At 46.6% G+C, this 23,307-nt stretch overlaps 2 protein-coding genes across 2 annotated transcripts in view; both read right to left on the reverse strand.

The window, feature by feature from the left end:
- LOC135551986 (E3 ubiquitin-protein ligase TRIM71-like) overlaps positions 1-5,181 on the reverse strand; it is a 51,907-nt gene extending 46,726 nt beyond the window's left edge. The window contains exon 1 of the mRNA XM_064983314.1: positions 3,181-5,181. Within this exon, the coding sequence (XP_064839386.1) occupies positions 3,181-3,942 (762 nt within the window). The 5' untranslated portion in view covers positions 3,943-5,181. The remainder of the gene's footprint in view (positions 1-3,180) is intronic.
- A 12,338-nt stretch (positions 5,182-17,519) lies between these two features.
- On the reverse strand, positions 17,520-22,877 carry LOC135551381 (protein TOPAZ1-like). The gene is made up of 8 exons (XM_064982602.1): positions 22,820-22,877; positions 22,547-22,718; positions 21,549-21,655; positions 21,277-21,442; positions 20,994-21,146; positions 19,201-19,404; positions 18,912-19,095; positions 17,520-18,795 (listed from the first exon to the last, which is right to left on the reverse strand). Exons 1-8 carry the CDS (start codon positions 22,874-22,876, stop codon positions 18,594-18,596), a joined length of 1,245 nt encoding a protein of 414 aa, XP_064838674.1. The 5' UTR covers position 22,877; the 3' UTR covers positions 17,520-18,593.
- Positions 22,878-23,307: the final 430 nt, after the last annotated feature.

Here is a 23,307-nt window from a genome sequence, read left to right on the forward strand (position 1 = left end):
TAGAGTATAATTGTATTCAATTTGAGTAATATTTACTGTGTACGGGTGTGTGTATGTGTGTGAATTCCGGACACACAGCATTCCCCACAATAGATTTTCTGCCCCACCCCCCAAACATTCCCCACTCTTCGATTCCAAGACTTCTAAGAGGGGAGTCGGTTACACGTGTGTGGTGTGTGAGTGCACGCCCACACACACTAGACACATAGCTGTCCATTTCCAAACAACTCACATTCCACATTGGCCTGTAAAAGACACCATCCCCACTTGAATGCCAACCAACCCTTTACACTACTCAACTCTACCCCCAACACCTGCCTCCAACTCCAGTGTGTCGTGTGTGTGTGAACGTGTGTCTAGTTTGTCTGTGTCTAATGTGTGTGCATATAGTGTTTGTGAATGTGTGTGCCTGGCGAGGGGGCAGTGTGCTGGCGAGGGGGCAGTGTGCCTGGCGAGGGGACAGTGTGCCTGGCGAGTGGGCAGTGTGCTGGCGAGGGGACAGTGTGCCTGGCGAGGGGGAAGTGTGCCTGGCGAGTGGGCAGTGTGCTGGCGAGGGGACAGTGTGCCTGGCGAGTGGGCAGTGTGCAGGCGAGGGGCAGTGTGCTGGCGAGGGGACAGTGTGCCTGGCGAGGGGGAAGTGTGCCGGCGAGGGGACAGTGTGCCTGGCGAGGGGGCAGTGTGCTGGCGAGGGGGCAGTGTGCTGGCGAGGGGGCAGTGTGCTGGCGAGGGGACAGTGTGCCTGGCGAGGGGACAGTGTGCCTGGCGAGGGGGCAGTGTGCTGGCAAGGGGGCAGTGTGCAGGCGAGGGGGAAGTGTGCTGGCGAGGGGCAGTGTGCAGCCATCTGGTCAGTATGGTTGATGGTGGTCCAGAGTCTCTACAGATCAAAGGGTCACTTTTCCTCTTTGTACTGATCTTCCTCATCTGCGTACAGACCCCAGTGTGTACGGCAAAGGTTGGAGAACTGGGTCACTGTGTGTGTATTTGCCCTCAGGGAGAGGAGAGGTGAGGTAGGGTGATGCAGGGTGAGAGGAGAGGTGAGGTAGGGTAAGGCAGGGTGAGAGGAGGGGTTAGGCAGGATGAGAGGATAGGTGAGTTAGGATAAGGCAGGGTGAGATGAGGGGTGAGAGGAGAGGTGAGGTAGGGTGAGAGGAGGGGTGACACAGGGTGAGAAGAGAGGTGAGGTAGGGTGAGAGGAGTGGTGAGGTAGGGTGAGAGGAGGGGTGTGGCAGGGTGAGAGGAGGAGTGAGGCAGGGTGAGAGGAGGGGTGTGGCAGGGTGAGAGGAGGAGTGAGGCAGGGTGAGAGGAGGGGTGAGGCAGGGAGAGAGGGAGAAAGGAGTTAGGATAAGGCAGGGGGAGATCGGGTGAGAGGAGGAGTGAGGCAGGGTGAGAGGAGGGGTGTGGCAGGGTGAGAGGAGGGGTGAGGCAGGGTGAGAGGAGGGGTGTGGCAGGGTGAGAGGAGGGGTGTGGCAGGGTGAGAGGAGGGGTGTGGCAGGGTGAGAGGAGGGGTGTGGCAGGGTGAGAGGAGGGGTGTGGCAGGGTGAGAGGAGGAGTGAGGCAGGGTGAGAGGAGGGGTGTGGCAGGGTGAGAGGAGGGGTGTGGCAGGGTGAGAGGAGGAGTGAGGCAGGGTGAGAGGAGGGGTGTGGCAGGGTGAGAGGAGGGGTGAGGCAGGCTGAGAGGAGGGGTGAGAGGAGGGTGAGATTGGGTGAGAGGAGGAGTGAGGCAGGGTGAGAGGAGGGGTGTGGCAGGGTGAGAGGAAGGGTGAGGCAGGGTGAGAGGAAGGGTGAGGCAGGGTGAGAGGAGGGGTGAGGCAGGCTGAGAGGAGGGGTGAGGCAGGGTGAGAGGAGGGGTGAGGCAGGGTGAGAGGAGGGGTGAGATAGGCAGCGACATCTAAAATAAACAAAACCACTAGAACTAATCGTCAGCTAGAGGACTAGAGGCAGTCACATCACGGTTCAAACACACCATTGAGTGAGTCATGAGTGAGACATTACTGGAAAACAGAGCCCTTACTGGAAACTTGAACTCTTACTGACAATTTGACATTCATGTATGTATGTGTGAGTCACTCCCTCCAACAGAGGCCATCTGGTAAACAAGACTTATAACAACGAGTGAGGACAACCAAGACTTGATTTTAAGTAATGTTGCTCTTGTGGAATGTCTCTCCTTGACCACTACAGATATCCCAGAAACCAAGGTGCAGTTGCATGTGAAAACAGCATGGTTTCCATTTGCTCCATTGTTAATGTTTCATCGGACACCCTCTCTACTCCCTCGCTGAGCCACTACAGTCTTCTCTTCCCACTGCCTATGGGTTCTTTGCCGTCAGCGAAACATGTGGTGTTGGAGTGAGGGGCCTCTCCCTCTGGCCGGTGGGGTACAGCGTAATCAGTGTGTGTACAGTGCATGCCTGTGTCTCCAGGGAAGTAGGTGAAGAGCCACTGAGCTCGTCCTTGAACTCCAGACCATATGGCCCTCTGTGAGGCCCTGGCTACGGCACACTTACTCTAATACTATTACACTGTGTGTGTGACTACACATAATGCTATTACAGGGCAGGAAGCTGTGTGTGTGGTTACTACACACATAATGCTATTACACTGTGGTACCAGGGGGTCAGGGGTTGACTGGTATCACTCAACGAGCTGGCATTACAGACAGAAGTGCTGGGCTTTAGACAGTTTATATATTTTTTTTTTTCCAATGACAGCCTAGGAACAGTGGGTTAACTGTAGGGGGCAGAACGACAGATTTGTACCTTGTCAGCTCGGGGGTTTGAACATGCAACCTTCCGGTTACTAGTCCAACTCTCTAACCACTAGGCTACCCTGCCGCCCCAGTTAATGTTGGTGTTTTTTTTTTGACATGGCTGTGTGTGTGTGTGTGTGCTAATGTGAGAGTGTCTAAAGTCCACACCTATGGCCATATGAAGACCAGCTGTAAGGACTAAACCTATAGCTGCAGTGTAGTGATTTAGGGAGAACAGTGTAGTGATTTAGGGAGAACAGTGTAGTGATTTAGAGAGAACAGTGTAGTGATTTAGGGAGAACAGTGTAGTGAAGCAGTGCTCGAACCCGAAACCCTGTGGATCCACAGAGTGAAGGCACTAACTCCTGTTCCATACACCGTTGGCCAAGGCCTCCTTTCCGTTTGAATGTGTGTGTGTGTTTGTGTCCCTACCTCGCTGTCGTGGTTCTGACAGAAGCTCATCCTGTCCTGGAACAAAGGTAGCAGGGAGAAGTTGTAGTGAAAGGACTGGGCCAGGGAGACGCCCACGCCTCCCCCCCCTTCTCCACCTCCTCCTATGGGGATGACCTTGCCTCGACCCGCTTGGTGCTGGTGCAGGCTCTCAGCTAGCCTCTCAATGAAGTGATCCTTGGTCAGCCGGACCCTCTGGTGGGCACGGACGCAGTTATCACACAGGTACTCCTGGCAGTCCAGGCAGTGGGAGCTGGCCGGGTTCCCCTCGTCACAGGAGCTACACGTAGGTTCTCCCAGGCGGTGTGGGCGGAGGAGTCCGCCGTGGGGGTGGTGGAACCCGGGTATGGAGCCCCCGCTGACCCCCCGATGGTGGCCGTTGATATTCTGGCCGAGTTGGAGCTGCTCCTCGGAGCTCACCACCACATCCAGAAGGTTACTGAAGAGGAAGTTGGAGGAAGGGAGGGAGTCCACTCCGGCTTCGGAGATGGAGACCTTCTGATTGCAGGTGGGGCAGCTGAGTTTGAGAGGGTCCCCAGGGCTGCGCTGGCCCTCCAGACACTGCCTGCAGAAGGCGTGGAGGCAGGGGAGGACATGGAGGCGCCGGGAGGTTAACGACGAGGAGGAGGAATGAGATGAGGAGGATGAGGTGGAGGAGTTGGAGGAAATGGGAGTGGAGGAGGAGCCACAGAGCTCCTTGCAGAGAGGACAGGTTTGTAGGTCGGAGTCTGAGAATGAAGCCATCTGAGGGGTTTTAAACAAGGCTACACTTTATAAGAACATCCACTCAGGTATTACTGGGGTATTCATTTGGGAAACGTACGTTTGTTTCTCCCCTTGTTTTCTCTTCTGTGGAAAACAGGTTCTTGAGGTAGGTCGTTTTTTACAGTCAAAATGCTCTACATACATAGGATAGGCCCTATAGGTGTTATCTCCAAAAAATAACCGTCAACTGATACCAGATACGCAAATAAAGTCCGCCCTTTTATAAGATTCTCTTCAAATCAAATTAGCAACATTAATTTCAGTTCACAATGATACAATATCTTCACTTGGATACGGCTTTAGAATAATTATTACAGGCTACTCACTACAAGTATGGCCAACTTTACATAGGCCTAAATCTATTTTGTCTTTTTTGGGGGTGGGCTATTTTCATGAGGGCAAATCCAAAAGAGACACCTTTAGAGTTCACTGTTTTTTGTTTATTCATTCGTTTGTTGTTGTTTTTGTTGTAGATGTCGCGGCCTGGCGGGTTTATAGAATAGTCCGAAAACAGATCTTGTACAGGATCCTCCTCAAAGTGCCCAAAGCTCCTTTTTTCCTCCCCAACCAACACAGCATCACACTACTCAATGCAAATATTTCGTCCCGTTTTAGCGTCAGCGTCGTCGGCCCTCTAGTCCACCATCCGGGCCCTCTCCTACGGCGTCAGAGGCTTGCAGAAGACGGTGGTTTCGGTTCGCTCTCTCTCCGCCGACAAGACCGTAAATGATTCATCAAAGCATTGGCTCAACAGCAACTCGATCTCATTGCCGCTCTATAGGTCCGTTTGGCGACAAAATAACCCCAATCGTCTCCGTTTTTAAACCCCCCCTTCTATATGCACAGTCCCACAGTCGAAACCAGCTCCAGGCACGTATGCATTTACGTATGCGTATCCCCCTTCTTTCTCTCTCCCCCCTCCCTCTCTTCGAGAGGAGGAATGCACAGGGCTTTTCTAAGCGCCTCTCTGGAACCTTGGAAGGGGGAAAGGCACGAGCCTCCGAGTCACTCCAATCGCATAAGCCTGGAGGAACTCCGAAGTTGCAATTGAAAGGCCGTTTTATAGCGATTCTGTAGTCCCAATTGGTCTATCTGTAGTTCTATTTTCTGTTCTGGTAAACACGCTCTGAAACACAGACACATACACAACACGGTGCGCTCCTATTGCTGGCCACGCGCTCGTCCCGTCCTGTTTATGGGCGCGTGTTGCTTGCTGACTGATCCTCCAACCGCTTTAATCCTACTGGGAGGAATGGACACACTTCCGTCCTGGCTGGGAGGAGGGGAGGGGAGTGGGGTGGAAGAGAGAGGAAGGGAAACGGGCAGGGGCTTGGCTTATTGCTTGTGCTGCGAATGAGGGCGAGGGGTTCCGGAGGCTCTTGCCCTTGTGATGGACGTGTGCTATAGGCTCAGGCAAATTACATTTTCAAAAAATAAATAAACGTTTCCAGACAGGTGATTTTAGAATTGTATTTATTCCCCGACTCGAAGTCTGGAGGACCTCTTGTAAAACAATTTAGATGAATGAATGTGTTGTAGCCTAGCCTGTTGTACGGTTACTGGTTGGGCCAGTAACCGAAGGGTAGCTAGATTGAGTCCCCGAGCTGACGAGGTAAAAATATTTCGTTCTGCCCCTGAACAAGTCAGTTAACCCACTGTTCCTAGGCCATCATTGTAAATAAGAATTTGTTCTTAACTGACTTGCTTAGTTAAATTACATAAATAACAATGCATCTTTCTTCCATTAGAAGCACCTGTCTTTTTGTAAACATTTATTCCAAAGTCACTGATCGATGGGTTCTATGGGGACACATGAATCCCCTGTAGATTTACTTATTTGATATTACATAAATCTCCGTGTGTGCATGTGTGCTTGTGTGTGTGTCAGGGACGAACTGGTCATAGGGCAATTCTGTCAAATTCCAGATGGGCTGGTCCATTCTCAGCCCAGCGGGCTTGTCTACATTTTCTGCAAAGTTATCACTATTTGGCTAAAAATGGGGGCTTCAAGGAAAAACAATTGTTCGGTGTGGGGGTGTCGATAAATGGGCTGTCATGATAAAAATGCCAGCACTAATTTCTGGTCCGTGTGTGTGTCTGTCTGTCTGTCTGTCTGTCTGTCTGTGTGCGTGTTTACACTTATATGTGTGAAGTATATGTGTGAAGTGTGTGTGTATATGTGTGAAGTGTGTGTGTATATGCGTGAAGTGTGTGTGTGTGTATATGTGTGAAGTGTGTGTGTGTGTGTATATGCGTGAAGTGTGTGTGTGTGTATATGTGTGAAGTGTGTGTGTGTGTGTATATGTGTGAAGTGTGTGTGTGTATATGTGTGTTATGACTGACATGACATCCTAGAAAGTAGCCTTGACTCAAATAACCAACAGGAAGCTTTGTCACAGTTGGAAACAACACACTAACTAAATGTATGACATGTACGGTATATGATCGGCATGTATGCAACAGTGATGTGTTCCAGAAAAGCCCCATGTCTGACATGCCTTGTTTAAGAAGATAATATACTGTGTGTAGGTGCAGTAAGTACAGTATTATAACTAGGTGGTTAAAGCCTTGAAAGCTGATTGGCTGACAACTGTGGTTTTTCAGACCGTATACCACGGGTATGACAGAACATTTATTTTTACTGTTCTAATTACGTTGGTAACCAGTTTATAGTAGCAATAAGGCACCTCTGGGGTTTGTGATATATGGCCAATATACCACAACTAAGGGCTGTGTCCAGACACTCTGCGATGCGTTGTGCCTAAGAACAGCCCTTAGCCGTGGTATATTTGCCAATGTACCACACCCCCTCGTGCCTTATTGCTTAATTAGGTCATTCACTCTCCCATACATGCTTAGAACATGTATTGGGTACATATTCCTTGCGATTGAGGGGAAAGATGAAGCAAGGTTGGAACCAGCAACACTGTCCATGGGGCAAGTACACTACCACCTGTGTCATTAAGGTCCAGATCTCGTAGCATTGGCTGTAGTAGTAGCCTATTCCAATGAGCTCCGTTCAGATACACATATCTATGGAATAGGGTTGAATATGGAAGCCTTCAATAAGGAAAATGGGGGGAAAGAATTAAAGGCGAGGAGAAATGCAGTCAAAAACAAGAGAGGGCTGGACAGGGTTAGGGCATGATTATGGGATTGTTGTCTGAACTCATGATAGGGATATACACTGGTAGAAATGCATTATGTAGAACAGACATGCATCAGAAAGAGATATTATTTAGACAGACATAATTGAGGATATTTCATATTGGACAGACATAATCAGAAGAAATACATTATTGAGCATGTGTGTGTTCCCCAAAACTATTGGTCCCAGTTCCATTTCTGTTGCTAAACCCATTCCCCAGAACTCTTGGGCCCAGTTAAATTTCTGTTCCTAGACCCCTTCCCTTCCTATAGTTCCTTCAACATGCACAGACAGACATGAAATGACTGGATTAGGGCGAGGCCAGACTGGTATACAACGGAAATCTAACCATCCGGATATGGGACGGATATGTAACCCAAAGCCAATTTCTCCTTTGGCCGCCTTTCCTTCCAGTTCTCTGCTGCCAATGACTGGAACGAATTGCAAAAATCACTGAAGCTGGAGACTCATATCTCCCTCACTAATTTTAAGCATCAGCTGTCAGAGCACCTCACAGATCTTACACCTGTACATAGCCCATCTGTAAATAGCCCATCCAACTACCTCAGTCCCATATTGCATTTTTGTTTCTCCTTTGCACCCCAGTATCTCTACTTGCATATTCATCTTCTGCACATCTATAGCTCCAGTGTTTAAATGCTAAATTGTAATTACTTCGCCACTATTGCCTTACCTCCCTAATCTTACTTCATTTGCACACACTGTATATATATATTTTTCTATTGTGTTATTGACTGTACGTTTGTTTATTCCATGTGTAACTCTGTGTTGTTGTTTGTGTCGCACTGCTTTGCTTTATCTTGGCCAGGTCGCAGTTGTAAATGAGAACTTGTTCTCAACTGGCCCACCTGGTTAAATAAAGGTGCAATAAAAATATTTTAAAAAATACGAGACCGTTTGCTCTGCTGCGGCACGGCAAGCGGTACAGATGCACAAAGGCTGGAACCAACATCGACTCGGTACTGATAGTCTATCCCTGTATATAAACGATACTCATTGTGTATTTATTATTCCGTGTTATTACTTTTCTATTATTTCACATTTTTGTCTGTATCGTTGGGAAGGGTCCGAAAGCGTTTCACTGTTAATGTACACCTGTTGTTTACAAAACATATGACGAATAAAATGTGATTTGATCTGTTTAGCCAATTAGAAAATAGGCAATTTTATGTCTTACACTCCACACAAGCACGGACCAAAATTAATCTGTTCTAATTTGGTGTCCGTTCTCCACGCATCAGTCTCGTCTCGCATCAGTTTTAAGAGTTCCCCTCAAATGAGCGAATATCAAGACAGCTCTAAATATTTTCTGTTTGCATTTTACAGACGACGCACTCCCTCTAGTGGAGCTTAGGTAGCATTACCAGCTAAACCTAAATATAATAGTTATACCACTTAGCAGGCGCTTTTATCTTTACATTTACATTTTAGTCATGTAGCAGACGTTCTTATCCAGAGCGACTTCAAGTTAGTGCATTAATCTTTAGATAGCTAGGTGGGACAACCACATAGCACAGGCATAGAAAGTACATTTTCCTCAGTAATGTAGCTATCAGCAGAATCAGAGCTAGAAAGGGGGTTGGGGGAAAAGTGCTGTTTATTAATTATCATTATTTATTTATTTTAATTTGGTGGGGGGTCGAGGTGAGGAGGAGCATTATTTAAGATACTCTTTGAAGAGGTAGGGTTTCAGACGTTTTCAGATGGGCAGGGACTGCTGTCCTAGTTTAAGGGGGAAGCTGGTTCCACCATTGGGGTGCTAGGACAGAGAAGAGCTTGGACTGGGCTGAGCGGGAGCTGCCCTCCCGTAGCGGTGAGAGGACTAAGAGACCTGAGGAGGCAGAACAGAGTCCTCGGGTTGGGGTGTAGGGTTTGAGCATAGCCTGAAGGTAGGGAGGGGCAGTTCCTAAAGCTGTTCCGTAGGTAAGCACCATGGTCTTGTAGCGGATGCAAGCTTCAACTGGAAGCTAGTGGAGTGTGCGGAGGAGTGGGGTGACATGAGAGAACGTGGGAAGGTTGAAAACCAGGCAGGCTGCTGTGTTCTGGATAAGTTGCAGGGGTCCGATGGCACAAGCGGGGAGCCCAGCCAACAGCGAGTTGCAGCAGTACAGGTGGGAGGACAAGTGCCTGGATTAAGACCTGCGCCGCTTCCTGTGTGAGATAGGATCGTACTCTATGGATGTTGTAGAGCATAAACCTGCAGGAGCGGGTCACTGCTTTGATGTTTGCAGAGAACAACAGGGTGTTGGCCAGGGTCACGCCAATATTCTTTGCAGTCTGGGAGGGCGACACTGGAGTTGTCAACCATAATGGAGAGGTCTTTGAGCAGGCAGGCCTTCCCCGGAAGGAAGAGCAGTTCCGTCTTGTCGAGGTTGAGTTTGAGGTGGTGGGCCGACATCCAAGTTTATATATCTCCCAGGCACGCAGAGATGCGTGTTGCCACCTGGGTGTCAGAAGTGGGGGAAGGAGAAAAGTTGCTGAGTGTCATCCGCATTGCAATGATAGAAGAGACCTTGTTAGGTTATGACGGGGCTGAGTGACTTGGTGTATAGTGAGGTGAGTAAAGGGCCTAGAACCGAGCCCTGGGGGACACCAGTAGGGAGAGTACGTGGTACAGACACAGATCCTCTCCACGTCACCTGGTGGGAGTGTCCTGCCAGGTAGGATGCAATCAAAGAGTGTGCATTGCCTGAGACACCCATCCCTGAGAGGGTGGACAGGAGGATCTGATGGTTCACGGTGTCAACGGCAGCGGATATATCTAGTAGGATGAGAACAGAGGAGAGAGAGTCAGCTTTGGCTGTGCAGAGAGCCCCCATAACACAGAGAAGAGCAGTCTCGGTTGAGTGACCCGTCTTGAAGCCTGACTGGTTTAGAAGATTGTTCTGAGAGAGTTTAGTTCTCCATTTTCGCTCAGAGAGAGTAATGGGAGAGAGAGCGAAGATTGCGATGGCACATGACCATCTGGGTAGGGGCTGAGTGGTTAGGGTTGAAGAAAAGGGAGACAGAAAATGAAACAAATTGCCTGCCTTGTGAGTTGGAGGGGATTGGGAAAGGGTAAGGTCAAACGAGTTAAGGAGGGGAAAGAGAGAGTTGGAATAAATTAATTGAAGGCAGATGTCGGAAGGTTGAAGTCGCCAAGTACGAAGAGTGGTGAGCCATCGTCAGGAAGTGAGCTTATCAAGGTGTCAAGCTCATTGAAAAACTCTCCAAAAGGCACCTGGTGGGCGATAGATGACAATAATATTAAGCTTGAGGTGACAGGTGACAATGACAGCATGGAATTCAAATGAGGAGATGGACAGGTGAGAGAGAGAGAGAAAATAGAAAATCTCTACCACCATGACAACCAGATGCTCTCGGACTATGAGAGAAAACATAGTCAGATGAAGAAAGAGCAGCTGGAGGAGCAGTGTTGTCTGGGGGGATCCATGTCTCCGTCAGCATGGGCTGAGATGAACGCAGCTTCTTCACCACGGGTTGGCAGTTCCAACCACGTGGGTGGTGCGTGCAGGGTCCACTACATTAGAAGGGTGGCAGCCATGGGGTGGGGAGTGTCTGTAAAGCCTACACAGAGAGGTGTCAATATGTAGAGACAACACACACATAGTCGACAAAGCTACAAAATAGCTCAATTACATCATCTGTAAATAACTAGGTAAGATACTAAAGTGAGAGAGAGGTGTGGAGCCTCCCTCGAATAATTACGTAGAACTCTTTGTTTCGGCGACGGCCTTATTTTTGCCTCAAAACTGCCACTGACACAACCTCCGCTAGGAAACCAGGGGAAACTGACAATAATTGCTAATTGCCTAGCAGAGGTGGAGAGCACACTATCAACAACTATCTGCAAATTATGAGCAGTCAGTAGTTCACACATCAAGCAGGCCACTGGGAAGACAGGCAGCACTTAAAGTAGCACTTAAACCACAACAGACAAAGACAAAAGAGAAAATATACACACCTGGAGATATCAGGAGTCATCTAGCCATAGACTAGTAGTACAGTAATAATAATAATACATGGGAATGTCAAGGACCTAAAGTTGCTTTACAGTTATAGAAATGAAAAACAAAACATCAGACTAAACAAGACATGAATAAAGAGATGGGTGGGCACAAAGAAGGGAAAGAGTGTAATGTATCAGTGTATGGGGAGGGATATAAACCCGGTTTAGGGTAAGGGGTAGGGTAAGGGCTAGGTGCTGCTCAGTATGGTGAAGAGATGAGTGGCTTAGTAGTGCATTTCTTTGCTTGTATGTGTGTATGTGTGTGTTCCAGAGCCTGGAGAAGGCCCTATCGCCAAGGCTCTGGAGCTTCGACCTGGGGATGACAAAGTGACCCACTGTGGTGGAATGGAGTGCGTGTGTGGGTTGGTGGGGGAAAAGGTCTGAGAGGTAAGGGGGAGGGGCAAGGTGGGGAAGGGCTTTGTACAGTGAGGGAAAAAAGTATTTGATCCCCTGATGATTTTGTACGTTTGCCCACTGATAAAGAAATGATCAGTCTATAATTTTAATGGTAGGTTTATTTGAACAGTGAGACACAGAATAACAACAACAAAATCCAGAAAAACACATGTCAAAATTGTTATAAATTGATTTGCATTTTAATGAGGGAAATAAGTATTTGACCCCTCTGCAAAACATGACTTAGTACTTGGTGGCAAAACCCTTGTTGGCAATCACAGAGGTCAGACGTTTCTTGTAGTTGGCCACCAGGTTTGCACACATCTCAGGAGGGATTTTGTCCCACTCCTCTTTGCAGATCTTCTCCAAGTCATTAAGGTTTCCAGGCTGACGTTAGGCAACTCGAACCTTCAGCTCCCATCACAGGTTTTCTATGGGATTAAGGTCTGGAGACTAGCTAAGCCACTCCAGGACCTTAATGTGCTTCTTCTTGAGCCACTCCTTTGTTGCCTTAGCCGTGTGTTTTGGGTCATTGTCATGCTGGAACACCCATCCACGATCCATTTTCAATGCCCTGGCTGAGGGAAGGAGGTTCTCACCCAAGATTTGACGGTACATGGCCCCGTCCATCGTCCCTTTGATGCGGTGAAGTTGTTCTGTCCCCTTAGCAGAAAAACACCCCCAAAGCATAATGTTTCCACCTCCATGTTTGACGGTGGGGATGGTGTTCTTGGGGTCATAGGCAGCATTCCTCCTCCTCCAAAACACAGCGAGTTGAGTTGATGCCAAAGAGCTCCATTTTGGTCTCATCTGACCACAACACTTTGACCCAGTTGTCCTCTGAATCATTCAGATGTTCATTGGCAAACTTCAGACAGGCATGTATATGTGCTTTCTTGAGCAGGGGGACCTTGCGGGCGCTGCAAGATTTCAGTCCTTCACGGCGTAGTGTTACCAATTGTTTTCTTGGTGACTATGGTCCCAGCTGCCTTGAGATTGACAAGATCCTCCCGTGTAGTTCTAGGATGATTCCTCAACGTTCTCATGATCATTGCAACTCCACAAGGTGAGACCATGCATGGAGCCCCAGGCCGAGGGAGATGGACAGTTCTTTTGTGTTTCTTCCATTTGCGAATAATCGCACCAACTGTTGTCACCTTCTCACCAAGCTGCTTGGCGATGGTCTTGTAGCCCATTACAGCCTTGTGTAGGTCTACAATCTTGTCCCTGACATCCTTGGAGAGCTGTTTGGTCTTGGCCATGGTGGAGAGTTTGGAATCTGATTGATTGATTGCTTCTTCTTCACTCTTAAAGGGAGTGCTCCTAATCTCATCTTGTTACCTGTATAAAAGACACCTGGGAGCCAGACATCTTTCTGATTGAGAGGGGGTCAAATACTTATTTCCCTCATTAAATGCCAGAATTTTGACATGCGTTTTTCTGGATTTTTTTGTTGTTATTCTGTCTCTCACTGTTCAAATAAACCTACCATTAAAATGATAGACTGATCATTTCTTTGTCAGGCGGCAAACGTACAAAATCAGCATGGGATCAAATACTTTTTTCCCTCACTGTAGGTTAGAAGGAGGTCTTGTAATCCAGTGGTTCCCAAACTTTTTATAGTCCCGTACCCCTTCAAACATTCAACCTCCATCTGCGTACCCCCTATAGGACCATGGTCAGCGCACTCTCAAATGTTTTTTTTTGCAATCATTGTAAGCCTGCCACACACACACTATACAATACATTTATTAAACATAAGAATGAGTGTGAGTTTTTGTCACAACCTGGCTGGTGGGAAGTGACGAAGAGCTCTTATTGGGCCAGGGCACAAATAATAATATAAAAATAATCAATAATGTTGCTCTTTATTTAGTCATCTTACATACAAAACCTTCAAATCAAATCAAATGTTATTAGTCACATGAGCCGAATACGAGCCCCTAACCAACAATGCAGTTTCAAAAAATATGGATAAAAACAAGAGATAAAAGTAACAAGTAATTAAAAAGCAGCAGTAAAATAACAATAGTGAGACTATATACAGCGGGGTGCTGATACAGAGTCAATGTGCGGGGGGCACTGGTTCGTTGAGGTAGTATGTACATGTAGGTAGAGTTATTAAAGTAACTATGCATAGATGACAACAGAGAGTAGCAGTGGTGTAAAGAGGGTGTGAGGGGGGGTAGGTGGGGCACTGCAAATAGTCTGGGTAGCCATTTGACTAGATGTTCAGGAGTCTTATGGCTTGGGGGTAGAAGCTGTTTGGAAGCCTCTTGGACCTAGACTTGGTGCTCCGGTACCGCTTGCCGTGCGGTAGTAGAGAGAACAGTCTATGACTAGGGTGGCTGGAGTCTTGGACAATTTTTAGGGCCTTCCTCTGACACCGCATGGTATAGAGGTCTTGGATGGCAGGAAGCTTGGCCCCAGTGATGTACTGGGTCATTCGCACTACCCTCTGTAGTGCCTTGCAGTCGGAGGCTGAGCATACCAGGCAGGAATGCAACCAGTCAGGATGCTCTTGATGGTGCAGCTGTAGAACCTTTTGAGGATCTGAGGACCCATGCCAAATATGTTCAGTCTCCTGAGGGGGAATAGGTTTTGTCTTGCCCTCTTCATGACTGTCTTGGTGTGCTTGGACCATGTTAGATTGTTGGTGATGTGGACACCAAGGAACTTGAAGCTCTCAACCTGCTCCACTGCAGCCCCTTTGATGAGAATGGGGGCATGCGCTGTCCTCTTTTTCCTGTAGTCCACAATCATCTCCTTTGTCTTGATCACGTTGAGAGAGAGGTTGTTGTCCCGGGACCACACGGCCAGATCTCTGTTGATGGGTCGGTTGTCATTTAGGCAGTGCTCTTGGGCACAGGGACTATGGTGGCCTGCTTAAAACATGTTGGTATTACAGACTCGGACAGGGAGAGGTTGAAAATGTCAGTGAAGACACTTGCGAGTTGGTCAGTGCATGCTCGCGGTACACGACCTGGAAACACAGTCTTCCGGAACAGCTTGTGCTCTCATGCATGTTTCAGTGTTATTTGCCTCGAAGTGAGCATAGAAGTAGTTCATTTGGTAGGCTCGTGTCACTGGGCAGTGCTTTCCTTCATAGTCTGTAATGGTTTGCCGGTGTAGTATGACTCGATCTTAGTCCTTTATTGATGCTTTGCCTGTTTGATGGTTCGTCGGAGGGCATAGGGGGATTTCTTATAAGCTTCTGGGTTAGTCCCTCTCCTTGAAAGTGGCAGCTCTAGCCTTTAGCTCAGTGCGGATGCTGCCTGTAATCCGGATCCTCTGTTTTGCCCACCACCCAGGATAATGGATCGGATCCCAGCCAGCGAACCAAAACAACGACGCCGTAAAAGGGGCAGACGAAGCGGTCTTCTGGTCAGGCTTCGGAGACGGGCACATCGCGCACCGCTCCCGAGCATAGTACTTGCCAATGTCCAGTCTCTTGACAACAAGGTTGATGAAATCTGGTCAAGGGTAGCATTCCAGAGAGACATAAGAGACTGTAACGTTCTTTGCTTCATGGAAACATGGCTCACTCGAGACACGCTATCGGTGTTGATACAGCCAGCTGGTTTCTTCACGCATCGCGCAGACAGAAACAAGCATCTTTCTGGTAAGAAGAGGGGCAGGAGGGTATGCCTTATGATTAACGAGACGTGGTGTGATCATAACAACATACAGGAACTCAAGTCCTTCTGTTCACCTGACTTAGAATTCCTCACAATCAAATGTCGACCGCATTATCTACCAAGAGAATTCTCTTTGATTATAATCACAGCCGCATATATTCCCCCCCAAGCAGACACATCGAAGGCCCTGAACTAACTTTATTTGACACTATGTAAACTGGAAACCACATATCCTGAGGCTGCATTCATTGTAGCTGAGGATTTTAACAAGGCTAATCTGAAAACAAGACTCCCTAAATTCTATCAGCATATCGATTGTGCTACCAGGGCTCGTAAAACCATGGATCATTGTTATTCTAACTTCCGCGACGCATATAAGGCCCTCCCCCGCCCACCTTTCGGAAATGCTGACCACCACTCCATTTTCTTGCTCCCTGCCGATAGATAGAGACTAAAACAGGAAGCTCCCGTGCTCAGGTCTGTTCAACGCTGGTCCGACCAATCGGATTCCACGCTTCAAGATTGTTTCGATCACGTGGATTGGGATATGTTCCGCATTGCGTCAAACAACATTGACGAATACGCTGATTCGGTGAGCGAGTTTATTAGCAAGTGCATCGGCGATGTCTTACCCACAGAAACTATTAAAACATTCCCAAACCAGAAACCGTGGATTGATGGAAGCATTCGCGTGAAACTGAAAGCACGAACCACCGCATTTAACCTCGCAAGGCTGCGGCCCAGACAGCATCCCAAGCCGTGTCCTCAGAGCATGCGCAGACCAGCTGGCTAGTGTGTTTACGGACATATTCAATCAATCCCTATCCCAGTCTGCTGTTCCCACATGCTTCAAGAGGGCCACCCTTGTTCCTGTTCCCAAGAAAGCTAAGGTAACTGCACACTGCCCTAACCCATCTGGACAAGAGGAATACCTATGTGAGAATGCTGTTCAACTACAGCTCAGCTTTTAACACCATAGTACCCTCCAAACTCATCAAGCTTGTATGCAAAGCAGTAATTGTTTCAAAACATCTCCTGCCATGTCACTGACACGTCGTGAAACAGTGTTGTTTGAAAGCATTGCTTGTACCGTTTTTTTGTCCTTTCCCCAAGCATTGTCCCAGCCATATTTACGTAAGCAGGTAGAATTAAGTCCTTAACAATAGTATGGGGCTTGCCTGTCCTAGCCACTCGGTAGCTCACCATATAAGACGCTTCTAGACCCTTCTTATTAATGGTATCTGTTTCTTTTATACATGTCTTACAACTCAAAAGTCATCTTTATTCTCGCTCAAAAACCTTGTGTGGCTTATTTTTCAAATTGTCATGTTTCGTTTCTAAATGTCTGCACAAGAGTGAAGGTTTACTGCGAGAGAATAACGGGTAACGTGATTGGATGTTTATTATTTGACCAGGCTACATGTATTTTACATTGTGTTATTTCCATGAATTTTATTTTTGGTAGTGAAATGAGGCTCCTCAGGCGAGAGAAAAACCCTCACCCAAATGTACAGCCCATTAGAAAATATAAATGGACTGTTTGAAAATGGGAACATAAAAAAACACAAAAAAGTTTTTATAAATGTGAATCACATTTTTATTTTGGCGTACCCCTGACGGCATTGCACCCCGTTTGGGAATAACTGTTGTAATCAGTGCGTTGGGAGACAGGGACTTGATGTGAGTGAGGAGTCCGGCTGCAGTGTTTTGAATAATTTGGAGCTGATGGAGAGAGATGTGTCATTGGCATAGCATTGGAAGTCAAAGTTTAAATGACGGAAGGTCTGACCAAGAGGGAGGATGTAGATGAAGAGTAATGGAACCAGCAGAGCCCTGGGGGATACCCTATATAACTGCAGTGGAGTCTGAGGTGTAGCCATTGAGGGAGATGTAGTGGGTCTGTTTTGTGAGGTATGATAAAAGGTAGGAGTCAGAGCACATACACAGGTGATTCCTGCAAGGGTTAAACCCATGACTTTGGCATTGCTAGGTCCTTTCCCCTTATCAACTGAGCCACATCTTGCCTGACGACTCACCCGGAATTGAATTCCGCTGTTCTATTAAAGACTGCAACATACATTCAGCGAATGGCTCATCTCGAACAAATCAAGAGTATCAAAATTGACAAGGTCGTCGTCAAATAGGCTGGCTCTGGCCCAGCCCGTCAGTTTCTGCGACCAATCAGAACAGTCAGAATACGTTCGCATTCTAAAAATTGTAGGAGATGGAGGCAAAACCAGACTCCTCGTGGACATCAGTTTGGCTAGAGTGATGTGGATGGATAAGCCAGGCAAGAGCCACACAAACACATTATTGATAATACACACAAAAACAGAAGTCAGTCAGTAGTAGTTTATTTTTCCTTTAAGAAATACAAAATAAGACTAAAACTAAATAGAAGCTTCTAGACTTGTTCCAGAAAACAATGTGTTTTACACAACCAAACATACCTACAGTAGAAGATGCTGAAATACTGTTAATCGCTAAAACCAGCGATAGACTTAGAACCAGGTTCTCGACAATCACTTTGAAGCACGAGAAGAATTGAATGATTTTGCAATGGAAAAGGAAACAAATAGGAATGTAAAGAAATCAGGGAAGTCGTAAACACTGATGTGATTCCAGCTAGGACCATTCGGTTAAATGGGATCAAAATGTGTTTGTGTCTCAAAATCACAGTGAGATCATAGAGTTTTGGGACACGCTTGCTTTCTTTACAATAATAATAGTACTGTTGTGAATTTATTCCATTAAAATGTAGCATTACTGAAAGAGCTGACTGACACAAAATAAAACATTTTAGGCTTTTAAATCTGCCTAGAAACAAATGCTAAGGAAAATAAACATTTTCTGAAACAAACCTTGTAGTCAAGTATGAATGGTACCCAGTTCAATACCGACATTCTTTCATCTTTTTTACATTTCTTACAAAACAGTAAAATCTAGCTTCACAATTGTTCAAGTGCCTCAGAAATGTGCAACAAAAAGTGTTTAAAGACAATCAAGCTAAATCAAGCTAAAATTAGAGAACTTTCAAATAAACCACATTTTTCAAAAAAAATCTAGTCAAAGCCAAACAAACTTGGAAAGTTCTTCGTACTTTCTCACCTCCATTCAACAGTTCCTTTAAATTAAAACGACTTACAATGAAAAACTCAACATACAATTAAGTTTTGTAAAAACTCAAACAATTATATGCAGTTCTGATAGTCTTTTCTTGATATAAATCCCTTGATCAGATCAGCCTGTAAAGTCTAGATGCTGCAGGTTAAACTTCGAAGAGTGTCACACACACGGCCATGGAAGTGTTCCGTACAACCTTGTCCTGTTCCAAACCTTCCTGATATTCCCAGAAAGAACCCTGGTCGGTATTCCCAGGATGGGAACGTAGGTCAGTATTCCTGGAATGCTTGTATTTTTAGGAATGTGTCCAGACCTCGTTGGCCCAGGTGTGGTTGTGTCGGAGCCAGCGGCGTGCGGTGTGTGTGTCGACCGTGAACAGCTGTTCCTGACAGGAGTTGACCGCTGTATAGTGGACGGTCAGTTTAGGGTTGGGGACGATCGCTGCCGAGAGGAGGCGACTGCCTGCCGCCAAATACTCACTCTCACGGTCCCCTGTTCTGTAGAGGGCGAGGGAACCATTAGTATGTATAGTCAACTGCCAGTACTAGACATTCACTTTCAGTCTCCAGTCCTACAGGAAAACCCATGTATGCACGCACGCACGCACACACACCTCTTGAGTGTGATGATGATGGACTGGGGTGTGCCTGTTGTGTTGAGGATGGTTGTAGCATTGAAGGTGAGGACCATCTCAAAGGCCAGAGCTATCTCCATCTCCCCCAGGGAACAGGGAACGGTCAGTGCTAGAGAGCCTGGCACGGACTTCACACCAGGGTAATAGCCTAGACACAGGGCCTCTGAAACACACACGTCGCTCTCAAACTACAGTGTTTCCTAATAAAAAAAAAGACCTATTTTTGATAGATAACCATGTTTTATTATCTAGTAAGTAATAGACTCACGTTTGAAGAGAGCTCTAGCCCGTAGCCAGATGTTTTGCTTGCCCAGTTTGTGCAGCAGAGTGTGCAGCAGAGGAGGGTCCACAGCCAGGCTCTTAGACAACATGAAACCCAGCGTGTCTGAGGCCACAGTCACAGTTTGTCTGTCGACACATGACTTGAGGTGACTGTTGAACAGACAGCCATATATGGAGATGTCTGCTAGTTCTGGGGGAGGGTCACACACACACGGTTGGTAACGTCATAAATAAATATGCAACTCACTGGTACCTCTTGGGCCATATACACTACCAGTCAAAAGTTTTAGAACACCTACTCATTCAAGCGTTTTTATTTTTTTTCCTTTGTAGAATAATAGTGGAGACGTCAAAACTATGAAATAGCACACGGAATCATGTGGTAAATCATGTCGTAAAAAAAAAAAAGTTTTTATATTTGAGATTCTTCAAAGTAGCCACCCATTGCCTTGATGACAGCTTTACACACTTGGCATTCGCTCAACCAGCTTCATGAGGTGGTCACCTGGAATGCATTTCAATTAACAGGTATGCCATGTTAAAAGTTTAAATTCTGGAATTTATTTCCTTTAATGCGTTTGAGCCAATCACTTGCGTTGTGACATGGTAGGGGTGGTATACAGAAGACAGCCCTCCTTGGTAAAAGACCAAGTAAGGAAAGAGAAAATGACAGTACATTACTAAGACATGAACGTCAGTCAATATGAAACGTTTCAAGAACTGAAAGTGCAGACGCAAAAACCATCCAGGGCTATGATGAAACTGGCTCTCATGAGGACCGCCACAAGAATGGAAGACCCAGTGTTACCTCTGCTGCAGAGGACAAGTTCATTAGAGTTACCAGCCTCAGAAATTACAGCCCAAATAAATATGTCAGGTGTTCAAGTAACAGACAACTGTTCAGAGGAGACGGTGTCAAATTGCTGCAAAAAAAACACTACTTAAGGACACCAATAAAAAGAGACTTGCTTGGTCCAAGAAACACGAGCAATGGACATTAAACCCGGTGATATTTTTCCTTTGGTCTGAAGTCCTAATAGGAGATTTTTGGGTGTGGGTGAACGGATGATGGGTGTGGGTGAACGGATGATGGGTGTGGGTGAACGGATGATCCCTGCATGTGTATTTCCTGCCGTAAAGCATGGAGATGGTGTGGGGGTACTCTGCTGGGGACACGGATTTATTTGGGCTTAGTGAGAATATCTTTTTTTTCTTCCACAGGACAATAACCCAACAACTTCAGGCTGTGTAAGGGCATGTTGACCAAGGAGAGTGATATTTTATTTATTTCACCTTTATTTAACCAGGTAGGCTAGTTGAGAACAAGTCCTCGTTTACAACTGCGACCTGGCCAAGATAAAGGAGTGATAGTGCTGCATCAGATAGCCTGGCCTCCACAATCACCCGACCTCAACCCAATTGAAATGTTTTGGGATGAGTTGGACCGCAGAGTGAAGGAAAAGCAGCAAAGTGCTCAGCATATGTGGGAACTCATTCAAGACTGTTGGAAAAGCATTCCAGGTGAAGCTGGTTGAGAGAATGCCAAGAGTGCAAAGCTGTCAAGGCAACGGGTGGCTATTTGAAGAATGTCAAATATATTTAGAATTTAAAAAACAAACACTTATTTGGTTACTAGATCATTCCATATGCGTTTTCATAGTTTATGTCTTCACTATTATTCTACAATGTAGAAAAGTCAAAATAAAAACCCTTGAATTAGTAGGTGTTCTGTAACTTTTTACCAGTAGTGTAGGTTGGTGAGACAGTTGGGGTGTGTACCTGCAGGTTCCTTAAGACCAGGCAGGTTAGTGAGGACCTCCAGTGTGTCTCTGTGGGATGTTATCTCAGCCAGTCGTACCAGAACAGTTGTTCTCTCCGCTACGTCCTCCACCGAACACGGCCACACACACGAACTCAGGAACCACTCGTTATCTACAAGACACACCAGAGGTCTCAAATATCAAACACACACCTTGTTCAATCACTTGAAACTTGGTTTCCTGTGTGTGTGTGTTACATGTTTACATTGGAGTGTGTGAGTGTGAGACTGTGCATTCGTTACCTCGGAGTGTATTGAGTGCACCCTCAACACTGTTGCTCCTAAGGAAAAGTTCTGTAGCTATTGTGATTAGGTGACAGCGAGAAGCTCCATCCTCGTTACCGAACAGTCCCTTCAGAGTGGAGTAGTTTACCTTTAACCTGGATAACACATCCACCAGCCTCCGGCCCTTCACAGACATAGAGACAGAACACATACAACCTGCATCAGACTCGCATACACACAAATATTACAGACCACATCAGCCTTTGATCCAGTGTGAGAGAAACAGTTACCTTGGCCCATTGTTGTGTCTTGTGGTATCTGAACATCAGAGAGACTCCTATTCTCCCCAGGAAGCTCTTGATCAGACCATCATCCCAGTCCTCTGTCTCCTGGTACACTGGAACAGAGAAGAAAACTATAAACACACAACAATTAACAATTTTACTGAGTTACAGTTCATAAGGAAATCAGTCAATTGAAATCATTACATTAGGCCCTTATCTATGGAGTTCACATGACTGGGAAGGGGCACAGCCATGGGTTGGCATAGGCCCACCCACTTGGGAGCCAGGACCAGCCAATCAGAATACGTTATTCCCCACAAAAAGAGCGTTTTTTTTTACAGACAGAAATTCTCCTTAGTTTCATCAGCTGCCTGGGTGTCTGGTCTCAGACGATCCCGCAGGTGAAGAAGCCGGATGTGGAGGTCCTGGGCTGGCGTGGTTACATGTGGTCTGTGGTTGTGAGACCAGTTGGACCTACTGGAAAATCTCTAAAACGACTCTGGAGGCAGCTTATATAGAGAAATAAACATTCAATTCTATGGCAACAGTTCTGGTGGACATTCCTGCAGTCAGCACGACAATTGCACACACCCTCAAAACTTGAGATATCTGTGGCATGGTGCCGTGTTAAAATTGTACATTTTAAAGTGGCCTTTTATTGTCCCCAGCACAAGGTGCACCTGTGTAATGAACATGCTTTTTAGTATGCCACACCTGTCAGGTGGATGGATTATCTTCTCCTATGACAAATGTTCACTAACAGGGATGTGATGTTCACACCAAGTGGAGAAATCCATTTTTTGTGCATTTGGAACATTTCTGGGATCTTTTATTTCAGCTCATGAAACCAACACTGCATGTTGTGTTTATATTTTTGTTCAGTATAATATCATCCCAGTCCTAGGTCTCCTGGTACACTGAAACAGAGACAACAAACTAATACACACTTATTCATTCATTCATTATCAATGCTCAAAGACCTGTCTATCTCTGTAGTGTCTCACCTGTCTCAGTGAAGGAGACGAAGGGCAGGGCTAGTCTGTCTTTGTCCCCTTTGAGCAGCGCTATGGCAACGCAGCCGCTGAAGTGCTGTAAGTCGACAAGGCTTCTGTGGGAGTGGCATATGGAGCGGAAGACTACACCCAACCTCCCCCAGTCCTCCTGCTGGGAACACAACTAGAGGGAGGGAGGGAAGGAAAGGAAGGAGAGAGAGAAATGTGCCAAAATGATTACATTTAGATCAAACAAGCAGCAGAACTAGGACAAAAATACCTCACCTCCACGAGAGCATGGGCCAGACTCAGCGCTTCAGGAGTGGGAGCTTCGGTGTTCATCGACCTGGAGTGATGGACAAGTCAAACAGCCAATCAACCAACACCAATGACAAGATAAAAACATGGGCTGCGATCAGTACGAAAAACAATGTGCAATGTTAAAAATCAACAGAAACAGTACTGTACGACCAAATTCAATAACAGTATGATTATATGGCGGCCTAGAGATCGTATAATGCACAAGTTTTGCCATTTCTCATTGCCACACCCACATTGAGCAGACTAGCATCCTGTCCAGAGGGTGTACTTGTACAACAAGCGGTCGCATGTTCTCCTATGAGTCGAAGGCTACTTAGTTTATATTGGTCTTGCGACACCTCGTCACACCCCACCAAACGTGCCTCAAAGGCTTTTGAAGAACGGTGCACACCGTTTTGGGGAAACGTCACTTTCAGTACAAACCATCACGCAACGTAGTAAACATTGAATCG

Source organism: Oncorhynchus masou, chromosome 13 (assembly GCF_036934945.1).
Source record: "Oncorhynchus masou masou isolate Uvic2021 chromosome 13, UVic_Omas_1.1, whole genome shotgun sequence".
NCBI classification, from domain to species: domain Eukaryota; kingdom Metazoa; phylum Chordata; class Actinopteri; order Salmoniformes; family Salmonidae; genus Oncorhynchus; species Oncorhynchus masou.

Bases quoted from the DNA above. Each gene is read 5' to 3' on its own strand.
- LOC135551381 (XM_064982602.1), bottom strand. From the start codon at position 22,876: ATGAACACCGAAGCTCCCACTCCTGAAGCGCTGAGTCTGGCCCATGCT. The intron at 21,147-21,276 runs GTAACGAATGCA...TGTGTCTTGTAG, and splicing joins TGCACTCAATACACTCCGAG to ATAACGAGTGGTTCCTGAGT. The intron at 18,796-18,911 runs GTGTGTGTGCGT...CGCCCTCTACAG, and splicing joins ATCATCATCACACTCAAGAG to AACAGGGGACCGTGAGAGTG.